This window comes from Schistocerca piceifrons, chromosome 1 (assembly GCF_021461385.2).
Source record: "Schistocerca piceifrons isolate TAMUIC-IGC-003096 chromosome 1, iqSchPice1.1, whole genome shotgun sequence".
Taxonomy (NCBI): domain Eukaryota; kingdom Metazoa; phylum Arthropoda; class Insecta; order Orthoptera; family Acrididae; genus Schistocerca; species Schistocerca piceifrons.
In genome coordinates this window covers 1,001,102,682-1,001,128,381 of record NC_060138.1, presented here as the reverse complement: position 1 = coordinate 1,001,128,381, position 25,700 = coordinate 1,001,102,682, and the positions used below count along the sequence as shown (strand labels likewise).

General features: G+C 39.0%; 1 protein-coding gene across 1 annotated transcript in view; it reads right to left on the bottom strand.

Moving 5' to 3' along the window:
* The window catches only part of LOC124791724 (actin-related protein 1), a 79,774-nt gene that overhangs the window by 52,900 nt on the left and 1,174 nt on the right, over positions 1 to 25,700 (bottom strand). The window contains exons 2-4 of the mRNA XM_047257886.1: positions 21,305 to 21,369; positions 17,650 to 17,851; positions 17,439 to 17,563 (exon numbers count right to left, since the gene is read on the bottom strand). Coding sequence (XP_047113842.1) covers positions 17,439 to 17,563; positions 17,650 to 17,851; positions 21,305 to 21,369 — 392 coding nt within the window. The remainder of the gene's footprint in view (positions 1 to 17,438; positions 17,564 to 17,649; positions 17,852 to 21,304; positions 21,370 to 25,700) is intronic.

Below are 25,700 nucleotides of genomic sequence, written 5' to 3'. Positions count from 1 at the left end.
ATCAAGAGTAGTGACTGGCGTATTGTGACGAGCCAGCTGCTCGGCCACCGCGGCCGGCCGAGTGGTTCTAGGCGTGACTGCTATGGTCTCAGGTTCGAATCCTGCCTCGGGCATAGGTGTATGTGATGTCCTTAGGTTAGTTAGGTTTAAGTAGTTCTAAGTACTAGGGGACTGATGACCTCAGATGTTAAGTCCAAGTCCCATAGTGCTCAGAGCCATTTGCTCGGCCACCATTGACCAGACATTTTCAATTGGTGAGAGATCTGGAGAATGTGCTGGCCAGGGCAGCTGTCCAACATTTTCTGTAACCAGAAAGGCCCGTACAGGACCTGCAACATGCAGTTGTGCATTATCCTGCTGAAATGTAGGGTTTCGCAGGGATCGAATGAAGGGTAGAGCCACGGGTCATAACACATCTGAAATGTAATATCCACTGTTCAAAGTGCCATCAATGCGAACAAGAGGTGACTGAGATGTGTAACCAAAGGCACCCCATACCATCACGCCGGGTGATACGCCAGTATGGCGATGGTGAATACACGCTTCCAATGTGCGCTCACTGCGATGTCGCCAAACATGGATGCGACCATCACGATGCTGTAAACAGAACCTGGATTCATCCAAAATAATGACTTTTGCCATTCGTGCACCCAGGTTCGTCGTTGAGTACACCATCGCAGGCGCTCCTGTCTGTGATGCAGTGTGAAGGGTAACCACAGCCACGGTCTCCGAGCTGATAGTCCATGCTACTGCAAATGTCGTCGAACTGTGGGATCCAGTATGGCATTCCATATTACCCTCCTGAACCCACCAATTCCATATTCTGCTAACAGTCATTGGATCTCGACCAATGCGAGTAGCAATGTCGCGACACGATAAACCGCAATTGCGATAGGCTACAATCTGGCCTTTATCAAAGTCAGAAACGTGATGGTATGCATTTCTCCTCCTTACACGAGGCATCACAACAACGTTTCACCAGGCAACACCGATTAACTGCTGTTTGCGTATGAGAAATGGGTTGAAAACTTTCCTCATGTCAGCATGTTGTAGGTGTCACCACCGTGCTGAATGCTCTGAAAAGCTTATCATTTGCATATCACAGCATCTTCTTCCTGTCTGTTAAATTTCGCGTCTGTAGCACGTCATCTTCATGGTGTAGCAATTTTAAGTGCCAGTAGTGTACAATGGGTACTGGCAAGCATGTAAGATTTTAAATACTTAGTCGCTTGTAAATATGTAGCAGTTTTTATCATCAGTGAATGTTCCCATAGTCTCTCCTAAACTTTGGGACTTTTGCAAAACCCTCTATATCCTGTGTCCACCGAGTCTTTTGCAGTGGCACGTCCAAATAAAATCTCCTCGGTTTTCATGTCGCATCAATTTGGATAAAACACTCAAGGTTTCGATGGTTGTCTCTGCCATTGTCATCAGGAGTAAAAAGCACTGATTGCCAGGGCTAGCACAGCTTTCCACATATATAGGCACGATTGTAGCATCTGGCACACATCATAAACAGCTGGAGTGACATGTGCATGAAAAGTGAGTTTAGAATGGAATCCCAATATGTTGACAAGAGCCAAGAGTCTCTTCTTTTCAAACAGTATTTTGTGTCTTTTTCAGGCAATGTTCAGCTATAGCTATCTTGTCAAGCTCACTTTCATTTATTTAAAGTGTACCTTCTGCTTCCTATTGTTTAATATGGCACTTGTGCTTAGGAAAGTGCTCCACAACTGTGCAAATTTTTAGACCCATACAGATGGTGCCACTTGTCTTTAATGCTGCAAAATCCAGACTATAAGTGATTGTCATCAGAAATAATCTTTGCCCTGCTGTTCAGGACTGCTTTCTTGTGTACAAGATGATGAAAACTATCAGCGTTCAAGTATCGATCAGTATGTGTTGCTTCACTGTAACTGAATGACCAACTCAGCCTTCTGTCTTCCGCTGAACTAAAAAATTCAAGTGTGGTGCCTTTCCAGCCTTCATCATCTTGATAGGAAATTTAATTTTGAGATGGGCAACCATTTGTGTGACCGACGAAGAGCTGCAGTGCATTTTCCCTATGAGGCCATATCAGGAGCGTCATTCAATGGCCTTAGGGAGCAACACAAACACGACACCAATAAAGTTCAGAGTCTGTTCATCAAAGTGCTCTGTAAAGAAATTCGCGACTGCTGGAAACAGTGGTGATCAATCGCTGTGCCATCTGTTATTTCATAATATTCGTCATGGCACAGGAAGTAAATTTGATAAATTCGAAGCTCGCTAGGTGGCTGGAGAAATGTACACCCCTGCTGCAGCTGTAGCAGACAGCGCATGCTACAACATGTTCATATACAACAATGTCAGTGATAAGCATCAGTGGATTACTGTTTCTGCAGCTTTATCTCTGTCTCCAGAAAATCAAGGTACATCAGGACCAAAAATTTGTAAAACAGTGTATTTACTTGTAAAAGTCTTGTAATCAAAATAGCAAAATCTGCAAAAACGGGACAGAATACTTTTCAATGTTACATCAAAAACTTCTTACCATCTGCAGAAATAATTCATTACTTTTGTTGGACTCTTGGCGTGAACACACTGACACCTGTGTCTCCGACAGCACTTTGTCGTTTCAGAATTATCAGCAAACAGTATTGTTAAACTTCAGTAATTTCTGTATTGTCAGTTTGCATCAACATACTTTACAAATTTGATGAAGAGTGCCTGGAACACGCCACCAATTTGCAGAAAAGCAGCCAAAACCATTTTTTACTCCATTCCAGTTCTGTCTAAACAAAACTAGTAGTGTGAAGCACCTGAATGCATTAGTTCTTCATTTATCAGGTGAGCCTTGTGTATGGAAAATGTTTGTTTCTGTCATCCAACAGACACTCCACATTTTAAAAAAAACTAAATGCTAACAAAGACCTGTTATATTGTTAGTGAAATACATGTTATTGAAAAATTACAAGAACTTTGCTACAGTAATTGTAAATTCACTAAATGGCGAAGCCAATTGCAAGGTAAACATGCTGAAAGGCTAATAAATTAACATCTACAAAATATTTCATGTCAACAAATTAAAGTCTCGACCGACAGAAATCCTCCGTAATGTGACATCAAACACTGCCTCAATTTTCTCTCCTCTACTAGCCAATTGTTTAACAATTATTTTTGCAATAGTTAATTGTCAATACGAACTGCAAGTTATTCAAAAAATTAATGATTTGAGGCAGTCTTGGTACGGTTTAAGTGGTTACAATTCACATGTGTGCACTTTGGAATTTGCATTGCATTCCATTGCAATGCATTCCATTGTGCTTTGTCCTCTTGTCACGACTGCTTCTGTTTATTCACTGAATCGCACACTAGACAGGTAGGGCTATAGAACCTAGCGCAAAAATGACCAACTAAAAACATCACCTTACAGTGCATCTTAACAGCTAAAATTATGACAGTGCACTTCTTTCGGTGTATTCTTCCTGCACGAAAAATTTTAGGTTGGGTTTTGACATGTCGGAATGGACCATCTCATGTTAGGCCCATTGTTAGTGCAATCAGCCTGACCACCTACAGACTGGCAAAACATCTGGCAGGTTTATTAGCACCAAAACTGGGACACTGCAAACTCTCCAACCCAGATGGCAAGCGAATTCGAATCTCTACAAAAGTTATCTTCTTTTTACATCTGCTGCATTCCTAGAGCATCTGCTTAAATCAATTTGTATGTGGTTTGCCTGCCTGTGAATTGATAGTCACTATCAAAGCTGTGTGTGTGTGTGTGTGTGTGTGTGTGTGTGTGTGTGTGTGTGTGTGTGTGTGTGTGTGTGTGCGCGCGAGGGAGGGAGGGACTTGTAAATATTCACAAAATATCACACTTGACCTACCACCAAATCTTTGTACTTACATTGCTTTTGTCACAACTTTTACCCTGGAATTTTTAACATTTTGTAAGAATGAAATTCACCAAACAGCCATGCAGTTGAGAAGTTATTTTATTTTGTTTTTGCTACCAGTTTTTCCAAGAAGGTAATTTTTTCATGTTGTGTTCTCAGAGTTCCAAACCAGAGTTCCATTTCATTTTCACTCACTTCAGTCACTAGTATACATATTCAAATTACACTTTGTCCCTGTCTTACAATTTTCTTTTCTTCTTTCTTTTTCTCTAATTAGAAAAGCAACATTATTACTGGTTAACTATCCCTGTACAGTAAAATCATTTTCAATGCCATTAACAGAATTGCCTGTCGTCTTTCGTTACATTTCCTGTCAAAGCTGCTGCTTCTTATTATTATCCTCCTCCTTGCTTTCCCACAACCACTGTTTCCTTCTGATGTACATGTCCTGTGACAATGTGTTATTTTTTCCAATTTTTTTACACACACATATTTTCCATGTGGAGTCTGATTTTGTAAATCAGCGTAATGTTTTATGTTTCACACTATGACCTCAGGAGCACCAATGCCAGCCATGGTATTGTGATAGTACAAGTCACAGCCTCTGCTTAAATATAAAATCATAGTTCAATATATGGGCAGAGATATATCTTATTGTGTATGGGGTAGTGAACACACCCTCAGGTAGCTCGCAAATGGGACGTCAGGCAAGGGGGCAGGATGAGGTTCTGACAGCCAGAAGTGCTCAATTTGAATGTGGCGACCACGAGGGCAACACCTGTTGTATAAAATCGTACCAATGATAAATGAAAAGTGCTAGTTTGCTTTTGTTCTGCAGCATTAATTTACTATGTTAACCAGTTTTCAGCCGAGTTCAATAAATGTGTTTAGTGAATGCGAAACTTTCATTTCAACCAATTACAAATACTCTTCAAACATTTAACAGGTCTATACATTTAATATGGTAAGATGATATCATAATATGGGGCCATGTCTGATTTGTCTGACTGAATCACAGACAAACCCAAAGTCGTGATTGTTTAACTAGCCAAATTAGAAGAATATGCTCAAGAGATTCCTTTTGAAGACTAAATGACTTCAGAAGTGACTTTGGAAGCCTCAATGGGTTTGGCGATGATGAAAAGCCAGGTTAACTATGTGGTACCACCAAGCAGTGGTAACAGTCCACACCAGCCAATGGAAAATCTAGCGAATGCAGCAGCCCACCTGAGCCAGGAAGCAGGAAACCCTACGAGCAGCAGCAGCGGCAGTGGCAGAGCAGTGTATCGGCTTGATACGTCTTGCGGGAAGCAACAAGACTACAAAAGTTAAGTACAGACTGCGAAACATGAACTGTCTAACACAGTGCTGTGGCTTTTTTAAAAAAGATGTGTTGGTTCATATAAAAGTACAACAACAAGTAATTCAAATAGTATTTGTGATAACAGAGTTGCCAGGTATGGCAATCTTCAGTCAGCGCACAATGAAAGTGGATACATTAAATTCAATAATGAAAGCTATAGTTAAAGTCGATGGCCAAATGGCTGAGATTAAGCAGAGTATTAAAGAACAGGGGACTGAATTTAAGAAGAGCATCCAAGTAATGGAAAGTATGTGGAATAGTTGATTAAATGACACTGAAAACACGCTGTAATCATATATGAAGAAGAAATTTTTAAATCTGGAGCATGGAAGAGTAGTGAACAATGGCACCTTTTATTAGTAATTTTGGAATGAAAAGTTTTGATAATGCTGGGAATTAGGATCCTTTAGACTTTCTACGAGATTCTACGGATATATTTCTAAATGCGAGTATCGATGGAGATGGGCCTAAAGCTAAATTTGTGATATGTTTGTTAGAAGGTGAAACTTTATCATTAATGAATTGGAATACTAGCAATTTTAGAACAAAAGGATTTCTGCACAGATGTTGGGGAGAAGCAAAGCAATGTAGGATACAAAATGAATTTTTGAATGGTTCACTATACAGACCAGGTAGACAAAACATAAAAACATTCTATATGGAAGAAACTGAAAAGCCCCATTAACAATCATTTCCACTCTAAAAAAGGCAACCTTACAATATTCAATGAGATTTGATTAATACACCAAATGAAACACAGATAGTTTCCTAGAATACATAGAAAGATAGACAGATTTTTCTTTTTTTAAGAATGGCAGGTAGAACTAACAAAGGGAAATGCAGGGTTACAGAAACACAGGATGGGGCAAATAAAAGTACCCTAGATGAGTGGGTACAATTGGATGTGAATTAGTGGTAGCATTAACCTACAGTTACCTCCAACAGGAAGGAAAAACTGCCCGATCAGCCACCAAATCTTGAAGCACATTCACACTATCTTCCTGCCTGACAAAGCTCAGTCTGGTCGCAGTTCTGGCTGGCCACACAGATCACTTGATCTGTCAGCGTTTGATTACAGGGAGCCCTCAAGTCTATGGTGTATCCCAACAACCCTCCTAGCATTCAAAAACTGTAGCAGAACATTTCAGATGAGACTGTAGGAATTCTAGCAGTCCAGCTTCAATCCGCCTTTAGCAACTTGCTGACCGTGACCCAAAAGTGCAAAGACATGAATAGTAGCCACTTTCAACATCTGCTATAACCACTGTATTTCCTTTCCTCTACTATGTTTCTTTGTACACTGGTACTCTGTTCTTCAGGCCATTTTTATTTGTACCACCCTGCATAAATGTGCATGACAATGAGGGATGAAGCAGAAGTAAAGAAAACTATAATGGGCAGTATAGGCTATGGTACGGGGAGCATGGAAGAGAGATTTGGCAAAACAAATAATGGGAGGCTACACAGTAATACGGTGAACAGGATTCCAAGAGGCAGAAAAAAAAAAAAAAAAAAAAAAAAAAATTCAAAGGCCAAAGGCCTGCCCTGAGGGCAGGGCACCACTGGAAAGAAGTGATGTGGATAAGTGTCTGCAGCAGCCAGATAATGTGAATGAGTGTGAGAGAATGAATGTGGAAGTGAGTGACATGCATGTTAATTGAGGTCAAAATTCTACGGTTTTGCAAGTAAAAATACTTCTCATGATAATGTTGCTAATTTTTGTGTTGATATTGTTGATGATTTCATTTGTGTTAATGCAGAAATGGGTATTAATGAAGTAGGCAGTGATTCAAAAAATGACATAGTGATTTTTATATATATATATATATATATATATATATATATACACGAATGTTTCCTTCTATTTTATATATATATATATATATATATATATATATATATATATATATATAATGCAGAAAGTACTAATGAGGCTGAAGACTTTCTAGTTCTGGAATCAGCTGCAACAGTTGGGAAAAATGAAGACGATATTGTGAAATCAAGTGAGTTAAGATCAAGTATGAGTGCATTAACATAAAATGGTAGAGAATAAATAGTACATAAGACTGGTGATGCTGCAAATTTTAAAGATATGGGAGACTTTATATTTAGCAGTTAATAAATTGCACGAAGGATATGATACTATAGAGAGGAATGGCTAGTTTTATAAACATAGAAATATATACAGTCAGGATGAATGTAAAGAGTTCACTCACCTGTAGCAGGAGACCTGTATAAGTTATTGGAAACCTAATAAAGTCAAGTTCGCAATGGAGAAGTTTGCAATGTACAAAACATTATTTCTTGAAAAAGACTTGTAACAAAATTTTTAAAGGTGATTTGGAAATAGAGCCTCCTGATGAGGAAAATAATGTAGGTACCATGTAGTCAGTTTGTGGTGTTTCTGCCACATCTCTGCCTAAATTTCATGACATTTTGTTGTTACATTTCCATGTACAGTATAGAAGGGTGTTGCTGGAAGCTAGGATGAAGGTAGGAACATTTGGTGTACTACAGCAGGTTGAGTGGAAGCTGTATCATGTTGGAGCATAGACAGACATTGGTGATTTCAACTATGAGGCTGAGTACTAATAAGTGTGACTTTTATTATTTATATTTAATGTTTAAATGTTAATGTACATCTGCAACACTTCTGCTGACATTAATTGCAATGAGAATTTATTAATAATAATTTCTGTAACTTTCAGTTCACATTTAGAGACTTATTACAAGTTTAAGTTACCACTGATAGTCATTGGCAGATACTGAGAACTGATCACAAGTGTACCCTGAGCAGGCAGACGAAAAATAGTTAAGATAGCTCAACTACTAGTCTATGATCAGTTTCTGGGGAGGTAAAAAGTGATTTATTGTGTGAAGTTTGATTTCACTTAAACATTGGTCAAATTTTTAAAGGATGCTTCTGAAAACATATATGTGAATTCTAAGATTATGTGGAGCATTTTGTTTTCACTATTTATGGTGGTCTGGGAGTAGTTAATAACAGGGAACTTTGCTAATAGTCGACCGGCTCTTAAGATTTTTATGATTCTATCAATAAAAGGAAAATTAAGTGGCATCCCAATATTTCAAAATTTCTCTTTCTAGTAGCACTAAGATTTTCCCTATCTGCCACTTCGTTACGCTACGTTTATTGCACACACATTAGCATAAGTGGCCAGTAGAGGTAGAGAAGAAACCAATCGGGGCCATGGCCAAGAGTCATCTTTACAAGACAGGAGGTAAGCAAGTTGCCTCCGGTTGTTTTACGACAGTGACAGCGGATGTTGCATTCAGAAATGCACCATGTTTGTTCCAGCAGATATATCTTCTATGTGGGAAGCATTACATCCACTGTGAACCATATGAGGGTTACAATTTGCTTTTTCCATAACACTGCTAATAATTTGAACCTTGAATGAAATAATTACTAGACTTGGCACCTTCTACAAACTTCATATACATAACAAGCTCCTTACACAGATAATTTTGAAGAAATACAGAGAGATCAGTTGGAGGAAGAGTAGCTTGAGGAGAGAATCACTACTAAAACTCAACCCGATGTGAATATATAAATAGGAGATTTTGAAGCAGAGCCTTTACTTGAAACAATGAGTCAGGTTTATGATGTATCAGAAATGTTTGTAGATCACATAAGAGCACACACTGAATTATCTGTGATGCCAGCCACTGGGGTGAAGATATGAAGAGCAGCAAATAAGCTAAGTAAGCCAATAAGAAATCAGATTTGCCTAACATTCAGAATACATAATGTTGAATTTAGTCAGGTGTGAGGGTCTACGGGTTGCAAGTAGCGGTACAGTACGTAACAATTGCTTGCCAGCCAACCTATCTTGGAATGCTGACAATTTGCTTGGTCAGTAGACGTGCGTCGGGCCGCAGTGTGCCACAGGAGAGTAAGCCACTGGCCACCGTCTGCAGCGTGCCGTATAACTATCGTGGCCTCGGGCATGAATATGTTTCTTTTCTAAGCTCACCAGGGAGCCTTTCGATAAGACCGTAATTAGCCGGTATTAGGATGTCAGAAACAGTGATGATGGGTGTGCATAGTGTATGTGTTTTATAATCAGTCTTTTGTTAATAAACTGTTTAAAGTTACTTCTCGGTGTTTGCGTATTCTGTACCTCAGGGACCCACTGCTTACGAATCCTGACTAATATTTCGTGTAATTATCATCCGGGGGTAACAACACAAACAACCTCCTTCTAGAAGAGGTGTCAGCATGGGGATAATTATAGAAAACCTACAGTCCTGAAGAGGTGCAGCACAGTGTGAACTTCGAGCAGCAGCAGCATGAACATCTTCCGACTATGCCGGGACATCCAACGCTGGAATTCAGGTTTGCCTACTCCAGTATGGCTAGAATATGAAAGGCAGTGATGGATTTTTATTTTACACTTTAGTGACTCATTGGCGTTAAATTAGACAAAATGCCGCAATCCAGTCTGAATAATGTTGTCGATCTACGAACTGCAAGGAGAGATTTGGCAGTTCAAAGCAGAGAAGTGAGCATAACATTCCGAAAGAGTTGTCAAATGATAGTTCATGCGGTACAAGTACAACTACAATAAAGAATTTTTCATTATTGCCATCAGTACTAGTGTTTATCGGGAAACCCGAAGATGATGTGTGAGTGTTTTTTTGTAAACTTGAAGATGCCACCCTGTTAGGATCATGGACAGATACCGATAAGCTAGTGGTTGCCAAATTAAGAATTCAGGGAGCAGCACAAGATTTCATTAGTGCGGAGCCTACTTGCGTGAAAACAGAAGATTACAAGGAGTTTAGAATGGCTCTTGTTCAGAGATTTAAATGTAAAAATGCGATCAGATTTTACAGAGAGCAGCTTTACAGTTTGAGAACGTGACGAGACGAATCTATCGAGCAGTTTGCTGGCAGAATTCGAAACATCAACGCTCAAACATAGAGTTAGTAGAAGTGAAAATGAAAATTGCATTCAGTTCTTCAAAGCCGATAGATTGGCAAGATGTAAAATGTTTCAGGAAGCAATAGAATCAGCTGTTGGTTTCGTTGAAGCACTAAGACGACCGAATGAGATGCAGAAACAAGAATGCAGAGTTTTCAACACAACAGTACAATTCCACAGATGCAATAAGGTGGGTCACAAGTGTAAGGATTGTAAAGAGAATTGAACCAACAAAAAGAAAAGTAATGTGAACAAAGATAATCTGCCAGATCTTCAAACGAGTACGGGGACGTACAGGCCACCATTCTTTCCGCCCCCTGCCAGAGACAATGATTCCTGTTAGTTCTAGTGAAAATCAGACCGAAAATGATGTGATAGGTGCTGCATATCGTGGGAGAAACATCAAACTACTTATTGACACAGAAACACAGACTTCATAAGTCCAAGATGAAAGTGAAAATAAAGATACAGATAAATACACAGCAAGGGTACAAGTAGTTTCAAATAAAGAAAAGCGTTACAACAGTGTACTTGGATTTGATTTCTTGTCCATTAACGAGGCAGAGATATTTGTTGCAGAAAGAAAGATCAGACTAGGCTGTAGCAACTACAACCTAGGAAATCGTTCTTCAGATCGTACTCAAAGGAGCAGCAATACTGACGTCGTGGGAATGGATCGCCCAAACGATGCATCAGTTCAAACCGTCTGAGTCGATGTTCAAATTGATCAGCCTCAGCAAATTCCCAAGGTAGCAGGAAAGACACTCTACGTTGAAGTTAAGTCACCCTGATGCAAGGAAGGAACTTTGTTATTAATTGAGCGATCTGGGAAAGTGAGTTACTGGATACAATGCATTGTTATGTTGTTAGAAGTGTAGGTGTCACTACAATGGTGAGACAGAATGTTGCAAAAGTCCTGGTTCCAATAACAAATATGAACAATGAGTTAGCTGTTTTGCCATGAGGAACGAAGGTTGCTGAAGTGTCGAGGATAAGTAAAAGCGATGTAATACAGATTCCAGATGAAGTAACAAACACTGCGGTCTTCTTCTTCCGTTATGCGGTTATGAACATAGGTTTTGGTAACAGTACCGCAAAATTGCAATGAGGAGACAAAGTTAATAATGAACTGAAGCGCAACATTTGGCAGAAGATAGAACATTTGGCAGCTGATTAACAGAAGATTTTGGGCCTGTTTTATTGGAGTATATAGATTTATTCCAAGAACACGCAAATTTACCTGTCACTCATTTAGTTTAGCATCATATTCATACAGGGAATGCAGCCCCAGTCACACAGAAGCCTTACCGAATACCATTTAGTCAAAGAGAGTTGATAGAAGACATGGTTAAAGAACAATTAGAAGCCGGAATTATAAAACCAAGAGATCATTTAGACCCACCGTGCTGTTCGTCTGTTGTAATTGTAAATAAGGAATCAGTTTCTGGAGAACCACAGTTCTGTTTTTGTGTTGATTACCGATCTTTGAATGCTGTAATCACACCTGACATTTACCCCTTACAAAATATAGTGGAAACCTTGGATTACTTGGGCAGATGTCGAATTTTTTCAGTAAGTGATTTAACAAGTGGTTATCACTAGTTAACAGTGCACCCTGATGATCAAGCAAAACCTTCATTTGTAACTGCAACATGAGTATACAAGTACCTTCGTATGCCATTTGGATTTCATAATGCTCCGGCTACATTTTAATGCCTGATGGATTCAGTTTTACGAGGGCTCACCCCAACACAGGCACTTGTTTATCTAGATGACGTAATAATTTTTTGTGAAAACATGAAGCAGCATACTGAGAGACTACAAGCTGTCTTTGAGGGTATAGGAAGTGCAAACCTGTCTTTGTCAATATATAAATGTCATTTTGCACGAAGTAAGGTTAACTGCCTTGGTCATGTTATAATCAGTGAAGGTGCCCTGATCCAAAATTAATTGAAGATGTAAAGAATTTTCCTGAACCACAGAATTTGAAAGAACTACAACCATTCTTGGGATTGTCAAATATCTACAGATGATTTATAGCCGGTTATGCGAATATAGCACGTCCAATGACACAGCTACTGAAGAAAGGAGCCACATTTAATTGGTCAACAGAATGCAAAAGGGCAATGGAAGAACTTAAAACTGCTCTAACCACAGCCCCAGTGTTAGCCTATCCAGATTTTAGTACACCTTTTATTCTTTCAACAGATGAATCCAATTTTGCCATAGATGCAATCTTGTCTCAAGAAGTTGATGGTCATGAACATCCAATCTCATTTGCTTCCAGACAATTGAACAAAGCAGAATGTTATTATACTATTACCAAGAAGGAGCTTTGTGCTTTGGTTTTTGGTATAACACATAACAGATGTTTCTTAACAAGAACAGAATTTACAGTTATTACAGATCACGCTGCACTTAAATGGTTGTTGAGCTTCAAGGATCCAAGTTCCAGATTAATAAGATGGGCATTAAGACTGAGTGAGTACCAATTTGTTCACCAACTTGGTAAACAACATGTGAATGCTGATGCAATGAGTTGAAAAGTCAACGTTTGTGCTACAATAAGTCGAGAAGAAGAGTTAAAGGCAGCTCAAGAAGAAGATCCACAATGTAAATTATGGAAAAATGAATAATGTTTTGTTGAAATAGATGGATTATTGTACAAAATCACTAGAAAAGGGAACCGCCTAGTTATTCCAGACAGCATGAAAGATCAAATCATGAGAAAACAACATCATTCTTTATTATCAGGACACTGCGGCAAAAAAGCAACAAACAGTAAACTGCTCAAATGTTTCAGTGGCCGAGCTGCAAAGCTGACGTTTTTGAGTTTCACAATGTGATTCCTGTAACAGACAGAATAATGTAGGAAAAAGTAGAGCAACATTGCAAGAACTGCCAGAGACAAGTGGACAATTTGAAAGAGTAGGACTAGATGATGTAGGACTGTTGCCTAAGACCAAAGATGGAAACAAATACATACTGACAATGTTAGATTATTTCTCTAGATACCTTCTGATGATACCAATACCTGATCAGAGTGGTGAGACTATATCTGAAGTTTTTGTAAAAGAACGGATTGTTAAGTTTGGATCACCATAAAGTATAATTAGTGATCAAGGAATGAATTTTATGAGTGAATTACTTAAACATACTTGTAAGTTCATACAAATAACTCAGTTAAGGACTACTCCAGCACACCCTGAAGGAAATGGAAGAGTTTAGCGAGTCCACAGAACAATTATTAAAATGGTTAGCCATTATGGGGGCAGCAGACATGACAATTGGGATGTCTGTTTACTGTACTTGGTAAGTTGTTACAATGCCAAAATGCACAGCTCAACGGCCTAAGTCCATATGATATCGCCTACAGAAGAAGAATGCATTCACCTTTGGACCTTGCACGATCGACTGCCAGAATCAGCAATGAACACACAAGGGATCTAGCATGCAAACTAAAGGAAGCATGCGACCACCAAGCATCAGTGTCACAGTATCGAGTTGGAGATCTTGTGTATCTGAGCAACGTGGTGTTAAAGAAGAGTCAAGACAAAAAGTTTAAGAAGTTTTGGAAAGGATCATATCCAATCTTGAAGGTGTTGTTGCCAGTCACTCTTAAGCTCCAACTGCCCTTTCGTTCTATTGTCATTCATGTCAATTGTGTAAAGTCATTTCTAGGTAGATTTCCTGTGGCATCACAAGACGACGAGGACTGACCGAGAAGCAGACCTGCTGTTCTCAAACCCAGGAAGCGAGAAACACAAGGTCGCAGTCCAGACTTCGAGGCTGAGGCATCGCCACGTTCTGAGTGATCCTGTTCCAGACACCCCTACAATCTGCATAAGTGTGTGTAGTGTGTGAGAGTGCAATGCATGTGTTTATTTCAGCCATGTGCTTATGTGAATGTGTTGTGAAAATTTAGTATTGAAGCTATTACAAAGGGTGCACAAGTGAAGCTAAACCTTTTACTACACATGTTACCAGAACTAATTAACCATGTCCATTTTTATTCTAATGTTTGCTATGACAGCATTTTCTACTAATGCTATAGTAATAGTACCACAGAGTACAGGTGTCTTTTTTGAACCACAATCAGACAGGGTAGTTTCAACAAGTAATGCAAAACTTGTTCTGAAGTACAATCTGAGTGAAACCCAGGAACAGTTCAATTCTGTAAAGAAGCAAATTGATCTAATTCGTTCTGTTAAGGGTAATTATACAATTTTGGAAATCTTGGTATAGTCACTGAATCCCAGCCAAAATGCAGGTAGGGTCTACATTTGATAATTAAGAATTACTAATAGTTTACCAAATATTACAATTGATGCCCTTAACTTAAGAACAGCCTTAGAAAGTAGTACCCTGTGAAGTGGAGACGGGCAGGTATTCATGTAAAGTACGTACTAAATGATTATCTACTGATCAGCAAGGATCAAAGATATTTTTTGAAAACGATTTGCATATGTGTAAACATAGTCATAAGTTAATTTGCCATGAACTGGCAGTATTCTAAGATAGCAGAGTGTACAGCTGTGAGAAAGAACTGTTTATGAATCATCCCCCAAGAGATGATTGCCCTAGAATTTTAACATGTCTTTATCATCCATATATTAAACGATGTTTTGAAGTTATAATTTTCTCATTTAACTCCACCCTAGATGTCACATTTACATGTAGCAATTATGATACACCTGAGCTACCCTTTACACTCAAACTGAATAACAGTGAATTAATCTTGAATGCCACACATTGTGATTTATCATTTATTTGATACGCCTAGTGTATTGCCAACTACATTTCATGCCACTGGACATTTGCCATTAACGAGAATGTTATCTGTTTATTACAATGATTCATACATATGGAAAGCATTCCGTATCAGGTTTTTCTGAAGACAATGATTTAATTAAGGATATCCATGAAAATGTAATTTCTTCCAATAATGAGTTAAACTTCATTGAAGCAGCAAATAGTATTAGGAACTTAGATTCATCCAATAATGTTAACGCATACTTGATTGTCAGTATTGTGTTTTTATTGCTTTTATTAATTTGTCTTTTGTCAACAGCATTTGTCATGTATGAAACTATCATCCTGAAAGCTTGCTTCTCTGTACTGAACGTTACTATGTCTGCAAATGAAATACATGTTGAGATGCATTCTGATGCCACAAATGGCAAAATAAATTCATAACACCCAGGAGGTTGTTTTGAGCTACCTATGGTTGCTCTTTTTCTCTGGGGAGAGTGATGTAAGGGTCTACGGGTTGCACGTAGTCATACAGTACATAACACGCACTCACCAGATGACCTATCTTGGAATGCCGACAATTTACTTGGTCAGTAGATGCTCGTCCGGCTGCTGTCCGCTGCAGGAGAGTAAGCCACTGGGCGTCCACAGTGCGCCATATAACTAGCACGGCCTTGGGGGCAAATATGTCTCTTTTCTTAGCTCGCTATGGAGCCTTTAGATATGACCGTAATTAGCCAGTGTTAGGGTCTCAGACACACTGATGGTGGGTGCACGTAGCATGTGTGTTCTATAATCAGTCTTTTGTTAATAAACTGTTTAAAGTTACTTCTCGGTGTTCGTGTATTCTGTACTTCAGAGACCCCACTGCTTACAAATCCTGACAAATATTTCATATAATTATCATCCAGGGGTAACAACACAAACAGCCTCCTTATACAAGCATGTTTAGTGAACCCAGATCTGAGTGAATTTTATACTTGTTATGGGATGAATGACAAAAGTAGGTGCCACAATTAACTGCAGCAGGTATCTGTTTTGAGTTTAAAGTAGGAGATAACAGTTTTAGAGTTCAGTTTAATAAGATTTTATTAGGCAGTAAAGTTGTAGCCGAACTGTACCACAAGTCTCCTGATAATTACAAACACTGAGATCAGCCTGTATTGTGTAACGAAAAGATAGTTTGTGCAGTTAATGAGAGGATTAAAGGGACTGAGGGTTAAATGAAGCACAGGGGGAGCAACTGTCTGAATTGTTAGGAAATTTTAGTTGTCTACTTTCTGAATCTCCATGGAAGAATTTTTAATGCAACTTGAACATCAAGTAGCCATGAGGACAACATCCTTTGCATACGCTCAATAAACGGTTGGCTAATTTGGGGAAGGGGACCAAACAGCGAGGTCATCAGTCTCGTCGGATTGGGGAAGGATGGGGTAGGAAGTCAGTCATGCCCTTTCACAGGAACTATCCTGGCATTTACCTGAAGCAGTTTAGAGAAATCATGGAAAACCTAAATCAGGATGGCCAGACGCAGGTTTGAACCATCGCCCTCCCTTCAACAAATTAATTCAGTGCATGTTGAACTTTTATTTCAACCAACCACGAGTATTCAACCCTTCTATATTTTGAAAATGATGTGAGAACATCATAACCTAGCTATTCAAAAGTAATAAAAGACTTGCACAGATAACAATGGAAGGGACACACACACAGCTAGCCACTCTTCACATGGAGAACATATGGTACCCGGTATTTTTTATGCAAATCATGTTCTTCTCCTGGTCAAAGATATCACATGGCTCTATGACACATTACCCAACTGAGTCAATGTATGCATCGAGGCCAGAGGGGTGCAACATCATACTGATAAGTGGGCTCATACTGCCAAGGTCTTTGTAAATTTTTACTCACTGAAATAACATCACATACCTTCTCAATCTGTAAAGTGTTAAGTTTCCTCCTCCCCTTCTTGGTGTTTCACCTTTTTTGCCAGGGATGCTATAAGCTGCTCGAAAAAATTTACTTGAGAACCAGCTAGTAAGTATTTACAAGCTCACTGGACAAAAAATTACTGTCATGCAGATACTAGAAACTTCAGTCTCCTGCAGAGGGCAAAGAATGAGATGGAAAATGGCAGGTATCTGCTTCAAGATCTGCATAGCATTAACGAGTTCCCAAGGATGTCATACAGCACAGTGCCCGTCTCATTTTTCCAAGTGTGTAGCATTGTGAACTACTTTTATTGAAAGACGGACAACAGGAGGCAATATGCACACAATGTGGACACACTATGCAAGTGCTCCAACAATTAGATAGTGTACGATCAGAAGCTTGTCAATTTATTCCCCAGTGAATCACAGTTGTCACTGAGGTTTACAGAAGTATTACAAGCTTACAAGAAAAGATAACTTTTTTGTCTAGTGAGGTTGTATATAGTACTCAACATAGCAGATTTAATTTTATTTCATGTTAATGTTTCACTGGGCATACTTACAAACTAAGCACAGCCTGCATTGAAACAAATAATGCTGGAACATTAAATGTTTCAAAAAATATTTCTGCTGCCTTCTCTCTGTTACGCCTAGGATTTAGTGGTGCCTCCGTTAACAGCACAGGATGCTGCAAGAAAAACAATTACGGCAATAATACCTAATTAAGAAACAGTAAACACACAGAACCACATAATTTTATGAAGACTTCTCTACCTCTTCAGCAAATGTATTAAGCTGATCTTTACTGTAGATATATTGCCAAATCCTTTCCATATCGTTCCAGTCAGAAACAATTCCATGTTCCATTGGATACCTTATGCTTAACAATCCCCTGTGCTCTTCAGCTTTAGGTCCTACAAACAAGTCAGCTTCAAGTGCTCCAGCCATAACGCGAATATGCTTTGGACGTCCAATACTACATGAAAAAGCACAATACAAATATTAATCGAAGGACCATACACTGCTTCATCACACTACTGGACATCTCTCAAAATTCTGTAAAATGCAAGCTATGAGTTATATTGCACTAAAAGTACATAGACAAGCAAAACAGCTACATAACAACACTAAATCTGTCTTTCTTAAGAGAAACTTTGGTAAAGTATAATTGTTAATGGCCCTAATAGAATTTTTTTAAAAATTATGTTATATTATCTTAGTGAGATCTTTTAATCTGGCAAAAAGCCTTAAAAATTTGTATATTAAAAATTTTCTAAATAACGGCGTAAAGTTATTGTGAGCGAGACTTTTTTCAATCTGAAACAAATCACGGCAGATCAAAAAACTGTATCATGGCTTGAGATTTAACAGAAAGAGATAGTCCCTGTAGTGTTACATGTTTATGTGCCACATATCAAATAGAAAATTGTGGGCAAGTGCAATTTTGTCATTTCTGTTTATTAATACATAATTATATATAAAAAACAAAGATGCTGTAACTTACCAAATGAGAAAGCGCTGGTAGATAGACACAATAAGAAACACACACACAAATTTCAAGCTTTCACAACCTAAGGTTGCTTCATCAGGAAAGAGGGAAGGTGAGGGAAAGACAAAAGGATGCGGGTTTTAAGGGAGAGGGTAAGGAGTCTTTCCAATCCCGGGAGCGGAAAGACTTACCTTAGGGGGAAAAAGGAGAGGTATACACTCGCACGCACATACATATCCATCCGCACATATACAGACACAGGCAGACATATGCAAATGCAAAGAGGTTGGGCAGAGATGTCAGTCGAGGTGGAAGTACAGAGGCAAAGATGATGTTGAATGACAGGTGATGTACGAGGGGCGGCAACTTGAAATTAGAAGTTGAGGCCTGGTGGGTAGCGGGAAGAGAGAATATATTGAAGGGCAAGTTCCCATCTCCAGAGTTCTGATAGTCGGAAGTATCCAGATAACCCGGACGGTGTAACACTGTGCGAAGATGTGTTACCTTTGTAAACTCTTGGTTCATCCCTATGAAATCCCCAAACCACCTTTCCTACCCTCTGGCTCCTACCCTTGAAACCATCCCCGGTGTAAAACCTGTCCCATGCACCCTCCCACCACCACCTACTCCAGTCCTGTAACCCGGAAGTTGTACATGATCAAAGGCAGAGCCACGTGTGAAAGCACCCACGTGATTTACCAACTGACATGTCTACACTGTGAAGCCTTCTATGTGGGAATGACCAGCAACAAACTGTCCATCCGCATGAACGGACACATGCAGACAGTGTTTGTTGGTAATGAGGATCACCCTGTGGCTAAACATGCCTTGGTGCACGGCCAGCACATCTTGGCACAGTGTTACACCGTCCGGGTTATCTGGATACTTCCCACTGACACCAACCTATCAGAACTCCGGAGATGGGAACTTGCCCTTCAATATATTCTCTCTTCCCGTTACCCACCAGGCCTCAACCTCTGCTAATTTCAAGTTGCCGCCCCTTGTACATCACCTGTCATTCAACAACATCTTTGCCTCTGTAATTCCGCCTCGACTGACATCTCTGCCCAACCTCTTTGCATTTACATGTGTCTGCCTGTGTCTGTATATGTGCAGATGGGTGTGTGTGTGTGTGTGTGTGCGCGCGCGAGTGTATACCTGTCATTTTTTCCCGCTAAGTAAGTCTTTCCGCTCCCGGGATTGGAATGACACCTTACCCTCTCCCTTAAAACCCACATCCTTTCGTCTTTCCCTATTTCCTGATGAAGCAACCTTGGGTTGCGAAAGCTTGAAATTTGTGTGTGTGTTTCTTATTGTGTCTATTACCAGCGCTTTCTCGTATATATATATATAAAAAAATAGAGGGAAACATTCCACGCGGGGAAAATTCGAAATCTCTGCCCAAACTCTTTGTCTTTAAATATGTCTGCTTGTGTCTGTATATGTGTGGATGGATGTGTGTGTGTGTGTGCGAGTGTATATCCGTCCTTTTTTCCCCCTAAGGCAAGTCTTTCCGCTCCCGGGATTGGAATAACTCCTTACCCTCACCCTTAAAACCCACTTCCTTTCGTCTTTCCCTCTCCTTCCCTCTTTCCTGATGAGGCAACAGTTTGTTGCAAAAGCTTGAATTTTGTGTGTATGTTTGTGTTTGTTTGTGTGTCTATCGACCTGCCAGCGCTTTCGTTCGGTAAGTCACCTCATCTTTGTTTTTATATATAATTTTTCCCACGTGGAATGTTTCCCTCTTTTTTTTTTTTTAAAAAAAAAAAAAAAAAAAAAAAAAAATTATATATATATATATATATATATTTCCCACGTGGAATGTTTCCCCCTGTTATATTAATTCATAATTAATTTGATCAATAGAGTAACAATATTTACTTCAACAAAGTTTTGGTGAAAATACTGTTCAGCTTAAATCTTACTGTCATGCAATGTGCCACTAGACTGAAAAAATGCTGCTTATAAAGCCTTCAATAATTTCTCTTCCTTGCTGTTATTGTCTGTGAGACATCTCTGGAAAGCAAGTACCATTTTGGAAAAACTCATAAAAAACACTTTTTTCAAACCAAAATTTATTTTTACAAGAAAGACCACTTCTTAAATTATTTTTCTACACAGTTGCAAGCATTGTTCAGACAGTTGTCATAGAGGGAAAGCAACTTTTCTCTGCCCTCTTCATAAAAGACACCAAATAAAAATACAGCCACTGCTGAATATCATTTTTCGCATCTTCATCACTGTCAAAGTGCCTTTCCCCAAAATAATGCCTCAAATTCGAGAACAAATGGTGGACAGATGGTGCAAGATCAGGGATGTACCACGGTTGATTGAACTACTCCCTACTGAACTGGTGAACACGGTTTTGAACGACACCAGCAGAATGGGGACATGAGTTGTCATAATGTACCACAATGCCTTGACACAGTGATCCAAACCTATTCTTCTGAAATGCGCGTTGCAGTTTTCTCAGTGTTTCATAGTACTACACCAAACTGATGGTCGCATCTCTGGGAAGGAACTCAACAAACAGAATGCCCCGTCTGTCCCACCACGCAATAAACAACCCAATTCCGCTGTTATTCAACAATTCGGTTGGGAGTAGTTTCATCACCCACTGTGGAGTCCTGGTCTCGCATCTTCCACTTGTTCTTGACCTTTAAGTGTGATTTTGGAAGGTGCTTTTACAGCGATGATTAAGCAAAAAATGGTGTTTAGCAGGAAATGCGGTTTCTTGTAAAAATAAATTTTGATTTGAAAGAATGTTTTAAGAGTTTTTTTCTCCAAAATGGGACTTAATTTCTGAGCATCCTTCCTACATTCAACAAACACTCTCAAACATTAAGAACTTATCAAAAAAATATAATATCAATGATGATAATGTAATATTATGTGAACATATCCTTCTGTATAACGAAAAAAATATTGGAACTGACTTACTAGTTTGGAAACCGACATTTTGGAATGTGATCTCCTGCAAATCCTGCTTTGATGACTCCAGAGCCCTGTAAATAAGCATCTAGCAATAGAAATAACAAAATAACAACAACATTTATTGATTACAACAAACTACAACCCAAATGGCACCCATTATCCTTTATTTAACCATAGAAAAACAATATAAGTCTTCTTATGCTGCAACTCTAGATCAGAAGATGACTAATTACGCTGAAACCAGTAATTGTATGAGTAAAACTTGCGATTGTCATATGTCTACATAAAAGAAAACAGTCTCACCTACTGCCCTACATCCAAATATAACCATGTTGGACTTCTCAAAGAACTAATCTCCTTTTCTCAATCCCTGCAATGGAAACATTTCTTTGCCACCAATCCCTCCACTCAAAGCCAACCAAATCTCAACACTGAACCTGCCTCTCCACCATCCAACCATGATACTACCCCCTACCACTAACCAGCCTGTGGTCACCTTCAAATAATTCCTTACCTCCAACTTGACCTCACCATCCTTCCCCAGGTCTCCTACTAAGGACACCAACCTTTCACAAAGGAAAGGAATACACAGTGTCAAAACAGAAAAGCCAATTGTCTGACTCCTCCACCTATTAACTCTGCCACAGAGACCCCATCTCAGAAGTTCAACATAACCTCCAATTCCAGCTTAAAGCCTTAGGCATTTCCCAGAGTCTCTCCCCTAAATCTGTTTTCTTCCTCACCCCATGGGCAACCATAACATACATGCCTTTTGAGATCTACAAACTCCACAATCCTGCACACCCCATTGTAGCTAGTTACTGAGTTCCCACTGAAAGAATTTCAGCCCTTACTGAGCAAACTCTGCCAACCAACTACCCAAAATCTAGTCTCCCAAGTCAAAAGATACCAACCATTTCCTTCAACAACTCTTCACCATATCTATCCCTTAACCTCCTGCATCCTTTGCATCACTGTTGATGTCACTTCCCTACACACCAACATCCACCATGACAATTGTCTTGCTGCTCTTGGACACTATCTCTCCCCACATCCTTCGGACTCCAAACCAACTACATTATTCCTCATCTACCTCAATAACTTTATCATAATACATAATTACTTTTCCTCTGAAGGAAAAGTATACTAACAAATCTGCAGTACAGCCATGGGCACCAGCAAGGCATCTTCCTATGCCAGCCTGTTTCCCACCCCTCCTAAAGTGGTGTTCCATTACCCACCCACTCTCCAAAACATGTTAGTCCATTCCTATGCCACTCCCAATTCAACCCACCCAGCACTTCCTATTCCAGTCTTGTCACAGACTTAACCTAATCCACCAGAGGTCGGGCCACCTGTAAAAGCAGCAATATCTTATACCAGCACTGCTCAAATTGCTGCAACGGTAGCAGTGACTATCAACTAGCTGTCCATCAAGATGAATCGCCACCATCAAACTGTGGCCACCAAACTGTATCACCCTGTGGCACAAGCTGAACATAAGAAGCTTGATTTCAATGGCTGCTTCACAAACGAGGCCATCTCAATCCTCCCCTCCACCACCAGCTTTTCTGAAATGCACAAATGGGAGTTATCTTTACAACACATTCTTTGCTCCCGAAATCGTCCAGGCCTCTAACCTACTGTGCACGCAGCCTGCACCAACAGTACCAGTATCCACACCTGTCCTTTCACCTTGTCCTAAGTCATGTCCACTCACACTTATTGTGCGCCTGTCAACATTGTCCTGCCACTACCTTGCCGCTGCACACTCCACCAGGGAGTGCTCACTTCTCCCCCCCCCTGCAAACACACATCCCTTCTCCCACCATCCCCACCCAACTCCAGATTGCTGCTTCCAATCGACACAACACATTTGCTTTCCACCTGGAAGTGGTCTTGTGTGTGTACGGTGTGCTTGCCTGTGTGTTTTCCTTTTGGAAGAAGGATTTGGTTGAAAGTTCAATGTGTAGCAATCTTTTGATTGTGCCTGTCTGCAGCTCTAGTGAGTAGCCATTTATCCTTTTCATAATATTAGTGATATGTCAATTTGGACTTTCCACTGTTTGATTTTACATAATGGCTTTCCCTGAATGGTAATTGTTTTGTTTCACATCACTTTTTTTCCTTTTGTGGATTTATCACAATTAATTGATCATGAATTTATCCAGTTCATATTTGATAAGGATTCTGGGGGCATCTTTCCATGTCTATTTTTGGCAAGCCTTATAAAATCAGTCTCTCTCTCTCTCTCTCTCTTTTTTCCTCTCGGACATTCTTCTTCCCAGAAAGACACATGAGCAATTTTTTCGCAGATAGTGATGAATGTTGTGTATTTAAGCTGGGAAGAGTTCTGTGGTGCTGTCAACTCTGCATTTTTTCATTTTATTTGCCATATGCATCAAAATACTTGTCAGAGATTTGCCCAATACTGTTATTCTGAATGTAATTTGTAGTTGTGTTTTTATAAATAAAGGTATGTTAAATGTGGCATAAACGTAGAATAAGGCTACACTACAGATCAATTGGATAAAGCAACCTTTACTTTGCATTCACACTTGTTGGTGTCACCAACTCAACTGAATTGTCACTTCCCAACTTAACCTAGACCTCTGGCTATGCTGCAGATCAGTCTGTAATTATGGAAAAGTTTTTATTTTATTTATTTTGGTGTACTATAGCCATTTACACCAGCAAAATGGCAACAATATCAAATTTAATACATTTATTGATACTTTGAACAAGATATACATCAACAGACGAGCTGTATATGCTTAAAAAAACAATAATTATTCATCAATATGAAACACAATGTGATAAGAAAAACTATCATTGATAAATACAGAGGAATGATCAAATTTCACACACAACTAGAAGAACAAAATTCCTTGAAACTGGATCACAAGTGTCCATATTTAAATCAAGACACATCAAAATATGTGTTGCAGGGTACTTTTCAATGTTATATGGATTTCTCAGATACTTATCTTTTACAGGTTCAGTTATGCCTATATACTTAAAAGAACAACATTTAATACTAAAATTCTCAGCATATAAATCATTTTGTTTGTCACTACCCACTATCATATACTCAGATTTCTGTATGTGTTTTTAAATCCCACTTGTCATGTTCTTCAAACAGCTTATTTAGTACATATATAACTAGTGTTCTCACCATCTTTGGCATTTATCACTTTGTCTTTGGCAAGTACGTGAGACATTCCCACGAGACTGGATTTACTTCTCCATGTCTTCAGTACTACTTCCCGTTATATTTTAAACAGAGGAGCCAGTGGAAAATTCTGTCAAACCCCTTTGCTAATTCGGAATTTCTCCTACAATACATTACCCACTTTCACAGAGTTGATGCTTCTACAATACAACGTTCTACCTACATTGATGTAGGTCATTTGGACACCATAATTCTTCATGCTCAGTTAAAACTTATTAAACGGCTCAGAGTCTTGCACCTTTTCTTATTAACGAATATTACATGGACTGTTTGCTGTCTTTAAACACATTGCTCTGTTAGATAGCTTACGTATAAAAAACAACCCACACATAAATGAAAAACTCAGAATCAATTTTTTTTTTGTTCTTATCCCATAAAATGTTTCTCAATATTATTTTTTAACATATGTGCATAGAATCTTGCCACCGAAAGCATTACATTTATAACTCAATTATTTCTTCCAGTCAAGGGATGGACACTTACCACTAAAGCTTTCCATAAACATAACAAAAAGTTGTTCTTCAAAAAGGGTCGCATTCAACTAATCATAAATTGCAAACGTGCTTTAGGGCACAAACATGCTATCTCCAACACAAAACTGTGTAATCTGTTGACATTCATTTGAAAAAGATGGATAATATTTATTCTTATTTACTTAAAAGAATATTCCCAGAGCAGCTAAAAACTTAAAAAATTCACGGTTGACACATTTTCCAAGGAATCATAACAAGTCTCAGGTCGAATGATTAGATACAACCCCCTCATATTTGTTTCCATTCTTCTGAGAGTTTACTTTCACTTAACAATTACAATCCTTACTTATCAACCTTTGCACTTGAAGTAATCAACCCAATAGTTCCTTAGTCTGAATACCGCTATTTCTGCACAGTAGGAATTACTTACGATACTTGTCCTGTGATAATTCATTTGTTCACACATCATCACATTGCACGAACTCCATCATGAAGGAAAGGATACTTCCTATATGTGTTGGTGTAGTAGCCTTACAACAAATTAAAACTAGTACTCATCTACTAATGATGATGGTTATACAAGACTTAATCTAGATAAAGATAATTGGAAGAGTGGGGGGGACTGCAATTCCTCTTACACTGTTCAGCTGTTGTTTCTCTATAATGAATCAAACTAAGATAATTTGTAACTTTACAC